This window comes from Hyalella azteca, unplaced genomic scaffold, assembly GCF_000764305.2.
Source record: "Hyalella azteca isolate HAZT.00-mixed unplaced genomic scaffold, Hazt_2.0.2 contig12293, whole genome shotgun sequence".
NCBI classification, from domain to species: Eukaryota; Metazoa; Arthropoda; class Malacostraca; order Amphipoda; family Hyalellidae; genus Hyalella; species Hyalella azteca.
In genome coordinates, this window is record NW_025942253.1 from 57,432 (window position 1) to 77,270 (window position 19,839).

At 35.8% G+C, this 19,839-nt stretch overlaps 1 protein-coding gene across 1 annotated transcript in view; it reads right to left on the reverse strand.

Annotated features, from left to right (window-relative positions):
- Window positions 1-18,831, reverse strand: part of LOC108680385 (protein unc-13 homolog A) — a 68,128-nt gene extending 49,297 nt beyond the window's left edge. The window contains exons 1-6 of the mRNA XM_018169195.2: window positions 18,794-18,831; window positions 16,551-16,638; window positions 15,453-15,461; window positions 9,532-9,606; window positions 6,751-6,756; window positions 2,279-2,498 (exon numbers count right to left, since the gene is read on the reverse strand). Coding sequence (XP_018024684.1) covers window positions 2,279-2,498; window positions 6,751-6,756; window positions 9,532-9,603 — 298 coding nt within the window. The 5' untranslated portion in view covers window positions 9,604-9,606; window positions 15,453-15,461; window positions 16,551-16,638; window positions 18,794-18,831. The remainder of the gene's footprint in view (window positions 1-2,278; window positions 2,499-6,750; window positions 6,757-9,531; window positions 9,607-15,452; window positions 15,462-16,550; window positions 16,639-18,793) is intronic.
- Between the last annotated feature and the right edge of the window lie 1,008 nt (window positions 18,832-19,839).

Consider the following 19,839-nt stretch of genomic DNA (forward strand, 5'->3'; position numbering starts at 1 on the left):
TGCTATATATCACGAACAATTTCGGGTTAGGAGTGGTTGGATCAAATATGTCTAAAGGATGAACGGCTGCAGGTCTCTTGAAGTTTACCCTTAATGCAAACTTTACTTAATTAACGCCTACGAACAACACTAAAACTATTTCAACAAAGTTAGGTAAACATGGAGTTGCACTGACAAAGGACATTCTGCGTCATTACATGTAAATTAAAGAAGTAGTCTTGAAAAATATTCAAGTCATCCAAGCTCATATTAAGCATCGCTACCGTCAACGCTTGTAACAAATCAATATGATAACACTTCAACAATAGCTGTAATATATCATTTGTTTCAGTAATTATGAATACTTATTCACATGTCGACAGGAGCAATGCCGAATGTGAAACAAAATCAAAATCGTTCTATATATACATACAGCGTTTAATTTATAGGATATTTAATGCAATGATCTATGGATTGCGAGGAGGATTATTTACAGTAAGTCGTTAAATGCACTGTTGATATTGCCATCCACACACGATCGTCTGCATATTACGAATATACTCGCGATACTCGATGGATTTCGATGTCACGCGATATTAGAAATCGATATCCAGGAGGCGTGATATTCGAATGGAAATCGAGGTGATAGGACGCGTTTATTAATTATAGATGACGCTTAATAGCTCGCCTACGATCTTAGCGCAGCTTGAAACGGTATTAATAAATCATTGAACTTTTTATTGAAGGTTAGTAGACGATCGTGTGCTTGTGCATAAGGGGATCATGGATGAATCAGATGATATAATGTGCTATACAGGACAAGATGGCTGCAGCAAGTACTTACTTTGCGCCGCTGCACGACAGACACAACAAATCGAAAACGAAGAGTTTAGCACAGTGCAAAATGGCAAGAAATCTCTGAGCCCATGTAGTGAAGATATACCATGCAAATGGGGAGAAATGTACAGAGAACAAGGGACGTGAGAATCAGAGTGCATTGAATGAATTTACCTATCAATTAAACTAACAAGGGTTTTGGATTACATGATAGATATGGTGAAGCCATGCCTATACATGTTTAATTTATTGCTTGGTTTCCTACACGCGTGTATCTGTCAGAGACAAATATTTCATATATTATAGTCTAATATTAATTAAGAAAAGCTTTAGTGGTGGGAGCCTAATGACAATATGATAAATATAAATAATGTTTACTACTTATTACATTGAAAACTTAATAATTTTTATATGAGAAATGTTTGAAATGAACAATGTTTAGAAAGATAATTCTAGTGGTCATGGAATTATTGAAAACTGACGGCCATGTTAACACTTGAGAATTCATGAACTACGAAACCGATGAAACCGAATGAATGCAACTCACGTTTTTATTCAATAGAGTATACATTTACAATTGCGCAACTATTTCACGTACAAACAAATTATTCACTAACACGCGTATTTAGGAACTCACGTAAGTATAGATAACAGATCATCAACGTAACTCGGGCAACAAGAAAGTAGAATAAATAAATAGAACTTGATTACAATTTGATCACCTAGTTACTATAGTGTAGGTAGAAAGAAATTTATCAGTAAATCGTAAAAGTAGTAGCGAGATTCTGGAGTAACTCGCGTATTTAATTATTCGCCTAAACAGAATCGTGCGTATAATGAACTAGTGCCTCATTTACGCGAACGTGGAGATGAGGCACGTAATTTTTTTTAGTTTGCCTAAAATATTCAAGATATAAAGCGAATAGCTGTGCGTATTATTAAACCGCAACGCTTCAGTGAAAATACCTCGACTCTACCATGAACGCCTATACCGCTTCTAATTTTGACTGGGTACAAGCGAGTTTAGCCAAGTCAGAACTTCAGAACTTAGCTTCGCAGCAATTTAATTTAGATCAGGTTTGACTAGAAGACTTCTGCCTATTTACGCTAGATGGCCAAGCGTTAAGAGAACAAAAAAGTGAAATAAAATAATATATGAATAAGTAACAAGATGAGACCACACAAAAAGGAAATGCTGAAGATCAAAGATGATAGAAATGCTAATGGAGAAAATAAATTTGCTGGTTGCAATTACATAATCAATAACTATTGACTTGGAAGAGCACAGATGAGGTGGAAATTATTCGAGTTGCTTTAGTAATAAGAGGCTAACACTAATACTTATATACCGTACACTCTGCATGAAGTATAACTTGGTTCAAGGGAACACAATATTAGAATGTTCGTTGCATAATCTGAGGAAATAATTTACGTACGCACATGAAGAACAAAGATTACTCACTTTGCAGACAGTCAGCGTTGAGAAGATCCTTGCATTTCTCGTGGCATTTGACGCCGCATTCGTTACATCGCACGCCTTGTCTGGCGATGCCCCAAAGCAAGCCTTCGCACTCATAGCAATAAGTGGGAGATGTCGCAGTCCAGGGGGCGAAGTTATGAGGGGTCGTCGAGCTGATGGGGTAGATGAGCGCCTGTAGGGTCTTCTTGTACACGTGCATCTTCTGCTCGGGGAAGACGGCACGAGAAAAGCAGTGTCAGTTTTACGCATGGAGGTGCGAAGCGTGACACACGGAGCATAATATATGGATAGCCATGGAAGAAGAGGAGGAGGTTAGAGAATAAAGTGATACTAAGAGGGATATTTAGTTGGCTGGAAGACAAGCTAAAACAAAACGAGTAAAGTCATTACAAGTATAACGCGCGGAGCTTGTCATAAAAAATACATAATTGAGTGAGAGGGGAACTGGGGAAAGGAGGATAGAAGATGTAAATTGGGAATAATTGCCCGTGGTGTGCCTCAAGAAATGAAACCTCATTACCTTATAATATTACGTAAATTCTAAAATAAAATATGAGGTAAGATTTCCCACAAAAAAATTTTCTGCTGGACGGAGTAAGCAACTAACTTGAGGGTGTGAGACTGAACATTTCAGCGAATTGTCAAGTTGTCCTGTGAAAAGTGTGATTTTTTTTAACCTTAGAATTATGCATGGGTTGATATAATTCACAAAATCGGAATCCGATAATAAAAAATAGCTAGCTCGTTGGATGAGGATAAATTTGAACCTTGTAAATTTATTGACAAGGCGAACGTCGGATAAAAAAATTCTGCGACGAAAAAAAAGAACTCTCAACTCTTTTCGGAAGTTCCAATTACTTCTGAACTAAAGTTAGGAAAGCCATAAGAACAAATAGTATGAAAATGTCGGAATTTAAGAAAACAAAGAGTGTACAAATTTTTAACTCATGCTCCTAAGGGCTTCATTTATTACTTTATATTCTCGTTATTTGATCATATATAAAAACCAATTGGTCGAATAACTCAAAGAATAACTCAATTAGGGGCATCACAACAGCACGCTGAAAACTTTGATCTACTTTATAAACCTGAAAGTCATAAAATCAACTGTTATCGAGAGTATTGAAGACGAAAGGAGCCAGGAATTTTGAAGGCTAACAGTGGGTAAAAATAAATAGAAACTTTATTATTCAGAAAAAGGTTTTCAGTTAGAAGCATCGTTAATTATGACCAAAAATAACATTGAGATCAATATTGCTTTCGATACGTTTGTGTTTGAGTGCAATACGTGAAAATATCAATACGCTGTCGATTAAAACCTACCGATTTTACGTGCATGGTAATATTCGAAACCTACTTACATCACGTAGGACATTCTAAGCCTTCTAATTTAAGGTTAGGATATTCATTGTATCCAAACCCTACTGACATAAGTGTTAGCTGCACACATCTACAGTACGAATATGTGCGGCTTCCTATGACACGAACGGGCCGATCGAGGGAGTTACTTCAAAAATAATCACGAGAGACTCTAACATTGCAAATGAGATGAATTCCACAAAACGGATGCGTTGGGGGTCCTTGCAATAAGAATAAAAGGAGATACCCGCAGCCTCTTAATTCAAAATCACGTTTTTCATGTGAGGGTGTCAGCGAAGCAAGAAACGTGGAAGGGATCGCCGCAGGTGCGGACGGGCTACGATTATCGTTTTTAAGACCCACAATCAGGCAGGAAAATTAAGAGCTGGATTAAAACAGCTGATCCTGTGAATTGCCTGGCTAAACCTGGCCATTTTTCTTGCCTAGCTGAGACGCGGCTCATGAACTTAGAGCGATGTTCAGACTTTAGGATTGAGTTTAAATTAAAACAACCCGTTGAATTGAGCGCTACCGAGCTGGCATACTATACACGCCATCTTAAATTAGGAAAAATAATTCGTAAAACACAAATGTTCGGAATTGGTGTCTTCCTCAAGTTGATGAGCAAGTTGATTTATCGTTGAAGTTTTACGAAGCGAAACTTAGAGAAAAATCTAAACGTTTAAGAATTGGTACAAGAGTTTCAAGTCGATGCTCTCTTACAAGGAAATCTAATGAACATATATAGAATTTACGGTCTCAGAATCATACAATCAATGGTGTAATTTTTTTATTTCCTGAGGGAAAAATTGTTCAAAGGGAAATAATTTTGATTTTAATTAACGGGAATTAATTTTTTTACTCATAAAACAAAATAAAAACTACTGACTTACACAGCACGTACACACGAACAAAATAAGGAAATCAAATCGACGTGAAATTATAAAAATTAAATTATTTTTGTTTTCGAAGAGGAACTAATGAGACCTATACGATTCTAGGATAATAGAAATTTTGACTATTAGTCCCATCATAGGACCAAAAAGTATTCAGATGAGACAAACTACAGAATTTCATAAAAACTAAGCTTCGCTTATGATATGTAACGAGCGTTAATTAAATTCGAGCATAGGTGTTATAACAGGTGGCGTTTAACATATGCTGTGCAGGAATGACAGTATTTACACTTTAGTTTCAACATTGTTAAAAGAACTGGTTTATACGATAGAATGTGGGGGATAACATGCAAAGCCAAATGAAATATGCTTTTTGCAAGGATGGTCGATCAGATTGAAATTAGTTGAATTCATAGTTGCGGCTAAAAATCGAGTTAAAAAATGCCGAAGAAACAGAATTTCAACCCTGATGCATTATTGCATATATTCTCAATGTGTGATAAATATAACTGACAAGTACATGTAACCTTCAAAATATAGCAAAGAAATATTGGTTGCATTAGTGCTCACTTGCACTGATTGTAATTCCTTAATATTAACAAGATGATATTAAAGTGCAGCTTAATTTATATTTCAAGGTTTAAATAAATGATCACATACTTCATTAGTTGTGAAACGAGCTAGGACCGTAATTGGCTTTCTGATCAAATTATGTAATGTACAAGGCGAATGAACAATGATTTAATATCTATGAAAATATGAAAAAATCATCAGAAGAATATTTAGGAAAAAAAAAATCAGATCATTTAGCGTGTCGCTAAAAAATTTTTTAAAGAAAAGAGTCGCTAAAAGAAAAAAGATATTAAAAGATTTTCGTTTAAACAAAACACACGACCGCTGCTTGCTGTCATTACAAGGGCGATGGAAAATTGAGTGGGACCGGAAGTAGGTTACCGGAAGATCATATCAAGACTTTTTGCATTTATCAAAAATCCACTGTAAATTCAACTGATTTTCAGACGCGCTCATCCACTGGATGAGTATAAGAACCGATCCATCATTAATTCTAATCAACACATCTTAGTAAAGAAGGGATAACTAGGGCTAATAATTATTGAGATTAATTACTAATAATTTCTGAGATTACTTACTAATGATTACTGAAATTAATCACTGATAATTACTGAGATTATTTCCAAATAATTACTGAGATAAATTATAAATAATTTATGAGATTAATTACTAATAATTACTGAGAGAAAATTACGATACGTCAGAGATAAGGCAGGTGTGCTAGAAAACTCGTAGCAGAAGGAAGGTATTACAAAGCAGGAGATTAGGTGAGGTATTTTATATAAATGCTTACTAAAGGAATTGGTGCAGTTTAACGGTATGTTAGATCTATTGAGGTATATTTGCTTACTATAGGAATTAGTGCAGTTTAACGGTATGTTAGATCTATTGAGGTATATTTGCTTACTAAAGGAATTAGTGCAGTTTAGCGGTATGTTAGATCTATTGAGGTATTGAGGATTACTTAAAGAATAAATGCAACAACGGTAGGTTGTGCGATTTAATTCTTTCAAAGGTAGGTTGTGCGAGGACGGTTTATAAAGGCAATGGCAATGAACATAGTCAAGGATGTACGCTATAGTTCAAGAAACACTAGCAAACTAGAGATGAGAAAATTAGGGGCTATCAATAAGCTGTATTGTAGATATTGTGATATTGTATTAGAACATTTGCTGCTCTAGAAGGAACTGCGCGATCAATATGAAACTGGTATTTCGTACTGTAAGTAATTCAGAGTCAAGTGCTATATAGGAGTGCTATATAAGAGTGCAAAGTAATCCAGTGTAGTGTACAGTACGTAGACAGTGCAATGTGTACCCAGAGAAATGAGCGAAGCTTTGTCCAAATAACGAAGCACTTATCGCACTTATGAAGTTAATCGTGGCTCAACTTTTTCGGGGAAAAAATCGTATCAGAGCTACATTTATCCGCTCCCTGTGATTATTAATTATTAATTATATTAATTATTAATTAGTGCTGTGAGTAAAAAAGTGCGTCACTATTTGGAAAAGATGACCCATTCCTTCTTCTGAGTGTAGAGTATATATAGACAGTGCAATGTAAAGACAGTGCAGCGAATAGACGGGAGGCACAGAGCAGACAGAGAACAAGAGACAGATGGCTCACCACAGCCTGCAGGTGACAGGTACCGCAGAGTTCAGAGACAGAGTTTTAGACGGTATAGATTGGCAGGAAACTGGCAGATTTTTCTATACGAGAGACAGAACTCTGGATTTCAGAGCTAGAATTAAAAGTGAAAATGAAAATTTCGGAAACTCTTCATCTACGAGTCTTGTCGTCGCCCAAAAAGGGAGAACAAATTAGTGGGTCAAATTGACTCACCCACGGTCAGATTGATCCAATAAAACAACAAGAAATACGTGAATTTTCTTGAATGAAGTCAAATTGGAAAACAAATTTAAAGAAGTTGGCTCTAGCTGGGATACGAGCAAGACTCAAAGATAGGAAGAATCAAGGGAAAATATACTTTACTTTTCAGTGTTATATGAACATCCTTGGTGAATTACTTTAATTACATGAGAAAAATTGATAAGGAACAATACAGGTTAGCAGGAAACTACCACTCAAGAGTGGCTGATAATATTAAATAAAATGGCTGAGTCAATTGATTACATTCATGGGGAGCGATGGTAAGCGATGTAGTTGGATAACTAATCGAGGGCTTAATTAGTCACAGTACTAGAATTATATACAAGTTCTTCGAGTTCTATGACAAGTTGTGGGTACAGATACAGAAAAATACTCGGTGTGAAATGCACTGAAATGCATTGAAAAATTATTCGCAGAGCCATCGTTGACAAGACGATCGACCACTTGATACGACTTGATAAAATTTTTCATCTATAGGGTACTGAAAGGGCTTCATTATATCGAAAACCCAGAGAGTGCAATCATAAATGAACGATTAGATGAAACGAGGCATCAAATAAATTACTTCAAGTAAGCTACAAAAACCTAAGCGCATCAAATTCTACTCGCGAACAGTGAAAATCTACACGAAAATCTGGCAATTTGACTTGAACTTTACTGAGAAAATACAAGTTTCATACTCAATAAATAGTAAATATGGGTGAATCTTGAAAACACTTGAAACGATTATCTTCAACACTGGGAATGATGAAGATTGTGAATATCGTAACTTTAAGCGGCGGAATAGTCGTAATTCAGAAAAAACATGCATACTCGTATATGCTCGCGAATATTTCCTCAAGTTTCAATCGTGTCATTGAGAACATTGAACTAGTGAGCGCCGTGGGCACTAGCATGACAAACTAACAGTAGTTATGAACGTAGTAAACGTATACGTACGTTACCTGTCGATAATGCAATTGCGCGACTAATAATCGTGTAAAAACTTACTTCTTCCACGATTAGTAGCACCTATGTCAGAGGCTAGTATAACGCTAAATAGTGGCGTATAGTATTTGAAAGTTGTACTGACCGCCACAATTATCCCACCACTATTGTCCCAGTGTACAAATACAGTGAGTGCAATTCCAACCAACTGGCCCGGTAACTATAGAGTTACCGCCAGTAGAGGTCGACAATTAAGGTACGCGTGTACACGCAAGGGCCGCCACTCGACGACATTCTGGTTCCTGATCTCGACAACCTCAACATAGGAGTGTCCATCGTTCGCTTCTTCAATATATAAATTCTCAAATCTCAAGAATTGGTAATTTTATAATTTTGAACTGTGAATTTTACTTGTTAAATAAAGCACACCAGGATATAGAATAAGTTCTTACGGCGTGACAGCTTTATGGTATTTGATGTTGTACTTCACATCGAATATCTTCTGTGAAATTCTGTGCGTCATCCAATCCTGTAATATCTTTAAGACAATGATTTGAACAGTAATTAATGTTTTGATTCTGTAAGTTCCAAAAAATTATTACCTTTATTGAATCTTTATGTTATTTGAAAACGTTTAGGAATTAATAAGTATTTTCATTTACAGAAAATTTTGCACACATGACTTACAAATTTGAAATTTATTTTTTTTTTTCGGATGAGCTACGATTGAAAATATTGCGGTTTTTCTTCAAGGTAAGCATTTAATACCAATATTTATTAACTAGTTCAAATCATTTCATATGACGGTAGACAAATGATCGTAACTTGGCAAGATATAAAATTATATCTCGAACGAACGGCCCAGTAATAAACCTACGGTGGTTGAACACCACATTAGATTAATTTCAATTTAACAGTCGGGCGCCTGGTATAAACTTCCCTATTTCTTGATCAGATTGTCCGGGTGGCTCCGTTATTCTTATCTTAATTTAGTGATGGGGATTATACGTCCCGAGTTCCAGGGTATTGTTGGGCAGAACTCATTACGCTTACTAAACTTGAGGTCGAACGTACGAGGCGTCGCTACATTAAGTGTCCACTGTGACTTTATTTCAAGATAATACTTCATTTCAATGAAGTCAGACAAGTAGAAGTCTACACTATCCCATGCAATGTAGAAGTATTTACAGTAAAACGAGAGACCGAGGAAGATGAGTACACAAATGAAATTTTGGAGCTAGAGTTTTCGGAAAGGAAATTTCTTTTCATAGAACCACAATGCAGAAAAAATTTTCATAAACTGTTCCAACATGACTAATATAGTACTTGAACAACGATAAACCAGTACGTGATGAGAAAAATATGTGCAAAGAAAAACATTAACAAGGAAGTCATTTAAATAAATAATCAGTAGTGGGGGCCATCTGACTAACTGAACGATTGTGTGACGCAGAACATCAAATTGCGTGGTTCAATTTAGCCTGTGGCGGACGTTTGAGAAAATTTGTGGGAGATGAAATTTCATTGAAAGAACTCAATGAACAAGTAAAAGAACAAAGAAATAATTAATAAAATATCACTGTGACTCACCAATTCTTCATCGTTGAGAGACGCTCGCGGCACCGCAGAGGGAAGGCCGGCATTGCGCTTCGTAGCTGCCATTGTCTGAGGGGTGAGATAAAGGGTAAGGGGTGAGATAAGGGTTTAGGGGTGAGATAAGGGTTTAGGGGTGAGAATAGGGGTTAGGGGTGAGTTAAATGGTAAGGGTGAGATAAGGGGTGAGATAAGGGGTGAGATAAGGGATGAGGGTTGAGATAAGAGATGAGGATTGAGACAAGAGGTGAGGGTTGAGATATGGGGTGAGGGTTGAGATATGGGGTGAGGGTTGAGATAAGGGGTTCTACCCCTTATCTCAACTGCGATATCGACGAAGGGGGTGATACTGCGATATCGATACACCCCTTAACTGCGATATCGAGATAAAGAGTGAGGCGTGAGAAAAGAGGTTATGGGTGAGATATGAAAAAAGATAATTAGAACGATTTGGAGTGATAAACGAAATCTTTTGATAAGAACGATGTTGGGTGAGATAGGGAACAAGATAATCAAGGAGCTGTGGGAAGTGTGACCGATACATCGGTTGTTACCGGGCGTCATGAGATGGGTGGCCGGAGCAAGAGATGTGACTGTGATGGATATGATGAAAATGTACAAGTGAGCAGCGCTAATAACTTGAGTAAAATGTTTCATCATAGATAAATGATCATGATCTTCTACATGGTTAATGAAATGAGGCTAGCTTGTGCTGGAAATGATTGCTACAGAGTAAAGTTTGTAGGTTCTGATTTATAATGAATTGCTTAGGTAATAATATGAAATATTGGGCTCGTTAAGACGGATTTTTTGAACGCACTACATGCTAGAAAGCAACACATTTAAGGTATATTAAATTTCAAGAGAAATTTCGTGCAAGAGCAACAGTGGAATGAGAATAGAAACACGTCTACACATTGCATTACGAACGAGGAAAGTAAATCTTAAATTTACATGACTTAATTAAGGGAAGAAACCACCGAGAAAAGCAGCAGTGAATTAAAAAATAAGAATAGAGTGATAAAAAAAGAGAAAATTATGCACAGAAACAAATACGAGCATCTATGTTGCAGGGTCGTTAAGTGAGCGAATGCAAAATATGGGAGTTCCCAGGGTATTTAAATGCACTTTTGGTTGGTCGTTTACAGTGACTTTCATATCAGGACTCACTTCCGTGGGTTAACACGTTGACTTCGATTGCTTCATCTTTTTCTATTATTGCATCTTTTGTACTATTATGAAACAAGGCTGCCACAAGGTCTTCTTTTCCACACAAATTCCGCGATTTGTTTTTTTTAATTGCGCTGGCCGGCTAAAAATTATGATATGGGTAGTTCATAATTAAATTTAAAAACTAAAAAAAATAAATTTGACTTTTACACCGGAACCTATAAAAATACTAGTATATATTGAGTTATAGTTTTTTTTTGTCTTTTTTGTTCGCGGAGTTGGCCGTTTTTTAGGCCATCCGGCAACCCTGAATTATGTACCACTAAGTCCTGGAATAATACACCTCGTGGTACGCATATGTACCACTTCGGAGTCAACGTGTTAAACTTGAGGAAAAATAAAAGGCTAAGGTAAGTAAGGTGGGTAAGGCACATTAATGTTAATGATGGCACATTAATGTCAATACTAATTGATTATTCTAAATTACCATTATCATCAATGATATAATTATTTATATTAAACATTATTTTCGCAGATTATGGCAACATGAAGCGCAGGCATAAGACAACATGCAAGAAGGGAACCGCCGTACAAACTATCAAATAAGAGCAAGAAGAGGCAAGCGAAAAAATTATCTTAGCAAAGGATTCAACAGTATTGCGAGCAGTGCTGTCTTGGGACCACACACATTCCAGTTTTAGAGAGAGCATTAAAGTTTTAAATCCGATTTTAATTTATAAGACAAAAATTTATTTCGAATATCTCGCATACTTTACACTGGCATAAAACTTTAATGTTAAGGCTAATATCTTCGTTGCGAGGTTTGACTTTCCTTCACTATTGTATCTTTTTAAAAGTAATGTAACGAAATGTGTTCTGAATTCTGTCCTCAACGGAGCAATTTCACTGAATATACAATAGAACCGAAATATCGTATTCACAGTAATACTTTCAGGATCGGATTACAACAGGATTTTCTTACTCTGGTTTTCGAGCACTATTCAAATTCTGTTTTGAACAATTCCAACGAGTCCCTGCATAATAAAATCTTGAGCTGCCTTAGCTAATGTCAAGGCTTGATTCATTGATAATTCTAACATTTCGCTGTACAAAATTCAATTCATTGATAATTTACCATTTCATACCTCAGAATAAAATTCGTTGATAATTTTTACATTTGGAGCAACAGAACTCAATTCATTGATAATTTTAACATTTCATGCCACAATATTCGTGTCGTTGAGAACTCTGAAATTCCGTGTCACAGAATTCAGTTCGTTGATAATTATACAATTTCGAGCCACAGAATTCATTTTGTTGGTAATTTTCAAATTTCGTACCATGTAATTCATTTTGTTGATAATTTTAATATTTTGTGCCACCGAATTCAATTCATGGATAATTTTCACATTGAGTGCCACAAAATTCAAATCGTCGACAACTCTGAAATTCCGTGTTACAGTATTCACGTCAATGACGAATTCATCATGTCTTACCACAGAATTTAAGCCGTTTATAATTTCAATATTTGGTGCTAAATAATTCAAAAATGCACAGTTCTGCGCATAAATTTTTCACTAAAAAAGTAAAGCATTGATCGAAACAGCGTACAGTCTCATCGGTGCCATAGTGCGCTTTAGGCATAGAACTAAAATTCCGACTGAGGAAAAACCTTGCGAGGTTAATGCTAGGAAAACATTACGAATTTTTTTGGGGTTAACAATTATTAAAAATTCGTACACACTTCCTCGTATTTCTGAAGCAGTGCGTTACAGAAGGGAGATTGCTGTGTATTGTAAACGCTGCAAAATTGAAATGAGACCCAGAAGCGAACCGGCCCGAATGACAATAAATCGAGGTGATGGAAATATTGGTCCAGTTGGTTAGATTCAATGGTTTATAGCTCTGAACTTTTCAAATTTTTTGCTTTCAGAACCTTTGACAGCATTACTGACATTGAACCTAAGTGAGGAGAATAGCTGAAGGATATTTAATATGTTTGTAATTTTAGAGTTTATAAGTTCTATTTTATGTTAGATATTTTGGTAGTACAATGATCTATTTGCATGTGAGCTCTGAATTTTCGAGGGCAACGCATTTTCGTAACTAGTTTACCACTAGTAGTTCTTCATCAGATTTAAAATAGATTTTCACGACGGCAAAAATTCCACATTGAAAAAGACAAGAATTAATTCGATAGTCAACTTTTGTTAAGAAATTTAATAAAAGGATATAATTATTGTAAAAATGTTCTTTTATCCTTGACGAATGACTTATTATTATATTAAGATTTTTTAGAGTCAGATCAAGCAGAAGAGTTTTATCACCAGGATTGCGAACTGAGGTCGGGTATAGATCCTGCAGAGCAATTCAAAATTTAATAATAGCCACTCGGGATAACTGTGATTTCGAATCTAAGTGAGCAGGATAGAAATTTGGGATAACTGAGGTATCGAGCCTAGGTGAACAAGATAGCAATTCTGGATAGGTGCTATAAGTAAGCATGATAGCACTTCTCGGTAACTTCTATTTCACAGTTATACATCTATATCCCTCAACGCAGTACCACGCACGCGCATATTCCGACGCGAATATGAACGTTTGGACAGGGATGCAGTATTGTCGCAAAATGGTTGTATGTAGGAATAAAATTGTCGCAATTTATCGCGCTTGATCATCAATAAAAGTTTTTAGCGTCTTATTGAATAATGAAAATATATCGGTAAAAGCCATATTTAAGACGGAGTCTGTTTGTACACAACACACAGAAATCGTATTTACGCCAAAGTGGTTTTGAATTATTAATTTGGTTCAAGAAATCCAATTAAATGTTTGTCAACGGCTACGCCACAGTAAAAACTACCACAAAGGGAATAAACAATTAATTTTAACCAGTATTCATTTTCAAACCAAGTTTCAATGAGTCAAATCATCAGGAAACGCTTGCTACCAAAAACGCAGAATTTCGGTTTCCTACGTGCTGATCGAGGTCAGTCGAGATAAATGAAGTTGATCCCAAGGACGTTTAAAAATTTTCATTCAATTGAAAATTCTACAATTTTTGGTCCCAGATTGAAATATCTAGGCGATGATATCGTCTTCACCGAACACTAGCTAAAGTTCACTCAAGTCAGCCATAATTATAGTTTTACGCAATAAAAAAAAATAATACAGTGCATTGATGTTATTACAGTGAAAAAGGCCTCAATTCCTAGATCTAGACCGGGATTAAAGTAATTGGAGATCGTTCGTGACATTGACAACCGGGACGTTTGTTTATGTATCCGCAGCAGGGACATCACGATAGGATTAGAACGTACTCGGAATACAGGATGAGCGAACTTTGATCGTGATTTCATTACGATCTATTCTGCCTCGTAGTCCCCAAAGTAAATCACTCGAAAATGTTTTACCTGGTAATACTACAGAAAAAATTCATTCTAAAAACCTTTCATTTAGGTAACTGTCTGAGCGATCTTCAAGCTCCTCATTCGAGGAACAACATTAAAGCATTAATCATATTAAAATTAAAAAGAAAATGTAACTATACCCTCTTATACGAAAGAGGAAAGTTTGTACCTACCCATTGTGGTCGTTAGATTAAGTAGGATGGCCTTTGGCTCATGTCTCCTTTATACTCTGGGTTTGACTAGCAAATAATGTCGCGATATCCATTCTCAGTCAAAAGTTCTTGACTTAATTAGTATTTATATAAGTGGCTCATCAATTATATACATTTTGATACCAAATTTAAATAAATAAAAACTCGCTACTTTCCTTGATCTTTATAGTCTGCATTTAAATAAATGAATAAATTTCCGTCGACACTTCGAATAAAAATTAATCGTGTTTTAAAGCCGTGCATTGCTCATACGACATGATATACAAATCGCATATATCACCAACAAGACGCGTCATGATGATATGCTCTTAATACACTCGATATAAACCATCATAGATCTACCACGAGTATCCAATGTCAAACGTTGTAAACAGTACCACAGTAGTTAATTAGTTAATTATTCGATTATACAATCATTTATTATTTACAATTCGATTATACAATCGCTTCACAGATTATTATGGATTATAATAGCTGAACCGAGTTTCACACAATAGATACACAACATTAACAGACAAAGTATAGAGAGTTGCATGAATAAGCATTAGAAAACATGCCAGTTTCGTCCCGTTGCAATGCAGAAGCTGAGACGTAAGAAGAGTGCGAGAGAAAAGATATTAACATGTAGACATTATGTCTAACACAGACATTACACAGACAACACAGAATTTGAGATCATATTAGTGGATGCAAAGGAAAAATGTGCAGCAGTTTCCCTGGAATGGGAATGTTCTCCGAGTGGGAATGCTGAATCTCGGGGCGGATGATGTGGTGAATGATTGGGCAATTCGTGGAAGAAAAATTTGATAGCGTGAAATTTCTGAATACTTTTGCGATATCACTAATTTGCTATATATTAATGAACACCTATTTAGATTCTAATAGTTACTTCTGAACTTGGTGTTCAGAAGTAACTACGTTATCTGGTTTTCAGGTGACTTGAGAAGCCGTTGAGGTAGTTTCGAGTAGATAATTAATCAATCTTGATCCGAATAAAAGTTGTAGATGCTAAAACCTATGGAAATTAATATAAATGACCACTCAAAATACAAGCAAAGAAGTACCAGTGAGATGAACTTTTTAGGAATTTCTCAAACGTTACCTACAAACACTCATATTGGCTTACCTTGAGCACCTGCAGCAGCAAGAGGAGAAAAGAACAGAAGGATTAAACAGCGTATTTACATTGAAACATGATAAGCTAAAAAATATAACTCAGTACTCACTGCAGTGAGTGACAGAGAGCGCATTTTCTCGTCGACGGAAACTTAAGGTCACGGACGGACAGACAGACGGACATGGCGAGCACAATAGTGTATTTTTTCATAAATGAGAAAATGCGCTAAAAACAACGATATACGGCAAAATATTCAATCGGAAGCGTAATCATGAGTTGTTTCAGATGACCAACCATTGCAGAATAATTTTTTATGAATTACATGCATTTGCCTTGAGAACCTGACATCGAATTTACTACAAATGTCCAGAAATCATAGTCAACTGAATTATTACTTCACACCATAAATAGGTGATTGTGTCTCCTAGTCGTCATGTCTCATTTAGCTTGACTTTTTTCAATTTATACCTAATCATGACAATTGCATCAAAAACATGTAAAGATCGTACTTTCACCCTCAATTTTGCAGTAATTTTGAGTAATATACCTTGATGTGATCTTCGAACGTTTGTTTCTAGGCTAAGCTTCACAGTGCTATTCTTATCAGGCTTCACTGCTCCAACTTCGAAAGTTATTTCACATCTAATTAGAATTCATTTAGAATATAAACCTCCGCGAATCAGCAAATCGATCAAGCCCTGAGATCGTCAAATCTGGATAAAAAGTCACGCTATGTCGATGAGCGCACAAGGCGTAAGTAAAATCACGTAAGATGGAATATATTGCAGTTCTGATTACAATTTGGTTCATTGGGTTTTCAAACGCAGTTCCAAATGTACATTTAAAACAGTCAAGTGTGACAAAATTTGGAAATCAGTCGTCTATTTGTTCAAAAGCTTCAAGTCTTTAACATTTTGCTCCCGGATACGTGGGCCGTATATAGTCAATGCTATTCGTTCTAAAGTCCTTTTAACGAAAGTTAGCATAAGGAAGCAAAGGGTCGAAGGTAAGCAAGAAGAATTAATTAACGCGACTAAAATTCCAGCATTAGATAAGGAATATAGTTAGAAATATAAGGTATACAAAAGACTGAGGAATATCACTGACCAGCTCGGACACGAGGGGGATGGACTTCCTCCTGGGTCGAATGTCGGGAGCGCTGTTGATGAAACTGTAGAAGGGGTTCTGCCCCGGCCTGTAACAACACATTAATTCATATGCTTTATATTAAGATGAGTTATGGATGACTTAGTCTGACTACTACAGGTACAAATTAAACCAGCTTAATTTAACACGAACAACATAAACATGCAACTGACCTGCCTACACAATTAATGACTTAACCTCACAATAGAAAGTTGCAGTCAGATACCACGCAGGCAAAGGCAAAAATGTCGTCTGTTATAAATGCACCAATCATATACGGTACTAATCGTTAATGGCACTGATCATGAACTGCAGTAATTGTTTATGACATTAATCATAAAGTGATTCATCCATTTAAATTCATGTGCCAAATTCAACATCTTCAATACGCTGTAGGGCCATCAAATTTAACGCCAAAATTTTATATCTTGACAATAGTAAACTCAGTAACCCTTTCAAAATATCTTTGAAAATCACTCCATGAGTTGCATTAATCCTTAAGTAATTATTAGCAAGTTTTCCAAGGTTGTTTGGCGCCGGCTTCAAAACCCGGTTCAGCTTAGGTCTGATCATCGCTACCTAGCTGCTGCTTTCGGGAGAATAAATTTCAAATTTGTCAAAGCAGCCTCACCCTTCGTTTGAATAACTCGTATTTGGAATCACTCAACTAGAAGAAATCGATTATTCGACAGGAAAAGGATGTTTAACTCAATAGGCATTAGACCTACGCACAAACATTTTAGAATTCCCATGATGCATGGAGCGGCGTAAAATAGGAACACGAATCATTGGAGGAATAGAGATATTGTTATTGACTGTACAATGACTTGTTTTCCTTTTAATGTTCCGTTAACTAATTGTTCATTGACTTTATCAAGCAAACTTGCTGAAGTTTAATACGTCTACGTTAACGAACTTGCCAATTCATTTCACTGGATTGCTCTAATGTCATTAGTATTAGTGAAAGCTTGCGGGGATATTTGCACATTTGTTTGAAGCCTGGCACCACAAATATTTAGGGCATATCCATGACATTTATATCAAGTCACCTGGACACAAAAATTTTATTCCTAATGGAAGACCAGCAAGGAATTGGAAAACTTTGAGGAAAGAGTTCGACCAAAAATAAAAATTCAATTTTTAAATGGGTTCATAGAAGCTGTATTTAGAAGACCATACGGGCCTTTTTTTATTTTTTTTTAATTCATGTAAGAGTTTTATGTTTTATACAAATTTTGAGATAAAAAGAGTCTTTTCTCAATTAACAATTATTATTTCTTATTAACACGATTTGGGGATAACTAAATTAAAATATTGTAGGAATTTTATCCTCAACAGCTCCGGGCTAACATTTAATAGTCATATTTTCGATCGAACTAAACAATACATAATTCAGACAAAGCATATGTCTGAATAGTTCCCCGTTGCTGGCCTGCCATAATGATCGATTCAACAGAAAATGCCTTTGAAGTTCACAAAGCCTAAGTGTTAGCAACCGCTATTTCCTCAGCAATGGCCAGCAATAATGGTTAGCCAAGCATTTCGGTGCTGTAAAGTTCTTGAAACTCTTAAAGAACACCTCCTGCTCTCCATTATTGGTAAGTAAAAAATAAAAATTTTCAATGATAATGATAAGTATTTTACGAGATACCGTAGAATAAGAGCGCTGATCAAGCGGAGAAGGTTAGCAGAGAAAATGATATCAGAGGCGTTTTCCATACCAGGTCCGAGTCTTCAAAAGATCTTACATCACCGAATCATTGTACGTATATTTATAACCCGCCTTCCACGACTTTATGCCTCGTTCAACTCTATTGCGTCAAGTAAGTTTAGTTGACTTCAGCTTTTCATCCGTGGTCCATAGATTTTTCTCAATAATTATAACAGTAAAATATGTGACAACAGAAAACAAGCTTACACCATAATTTGATGGAAAAGAACACAGAGAAGCAAATAAGCTATCTAGCAACCAATTGAAAAATCGTGATTCTAGAAATATAGTACGAAAAACTTTTCCAATATTTTAGACACAGTCAAATGTATAATTAGGTTTGTGAAAATTATTTAAGATATAAAACAAAGGAGATTAAAAAAACTAAAACACCTCTAAAATTATCGACAAAATAAAATATAATGAAAAATAAGTGAACAATTAATAATAGAAGTTAAGAGACAATAGAGGAATGTAAATGGTGTGTACTCACAGCAACTGACTGACGACGCCATCCAAACCTCCTCTCTCCGCCTGCGGTAGAAAGAAAAACATCTTTAGTGGCCTCGAATATCATGTACCTTGACGAACAGTTATTAAATTTAGTCATCTACTGAATAAATTTGATATATACCGCATCATTGTTTAGTGGCCTTGCAGATCATGTACATACATGGACGAACAGATATTAAATTTAGTCATCTACTGAATAAATTTGATATATACCGCATCATTGTATTGTTTCATGCAATGTATTTGCTTCTGATGTAGCTGAGAATGCACCAATATACGAATGTTCTTGATGGTTAGATTGGAAAGTAACACATAGTGAATTAAATAGATAATTTCTGCTGAAAAATTCAAGCTTTAGACCTGCAATTAGGCTAATTTTCAGTGAAACGTTCCTTATACAAATTAAAATGGTGATTAATGTAAGAAAAAGAGTCTGAAAATGAAAATACAGAATAGATTCTAAACAGAAATAAAACTTACAGTTAGAAATATTATGAGCGTCAGCACGAGGAATTAAAAAATTAGTCGAATTTTGCTTGAAATCAGCAAATGTCTCAGACCGCTAAAACTGGTCACATTTAAACCGCCACTTTATGCAGCAGTTATACGCGCAAGGCATGTTACAGAAACTAAATGAAATTCTTCCAAGAAAATATCGGTTATGATATGAAGATCTCAAGTGCAATCCATCCAAGTCAAACGCTTCACATCGTCTGCCATGGAACCATGTACAATTTATTATACCTCGGCGACCATTTACCGTTTCTTGTCACAGTTACTTCATTACTTTGCTTGTATAGATGATGGAAGAAATATTCCAGACAAATATCATGTAACAGAAAAAACCCACGAGTATTCCCAGTCAATTATGTCTGCAAAAACTGTGGTGAGCTCAACGATGCATCTTGACGAAGCACAAACGAGCTAAGGAAATTATGTTGAGCTACGGAAATTGTGAGCGCCGACGCTCGCCAATAAATTGTCTGCAAAATAAATAATTTGAAAAGGAAATAATGATTGCAAGCG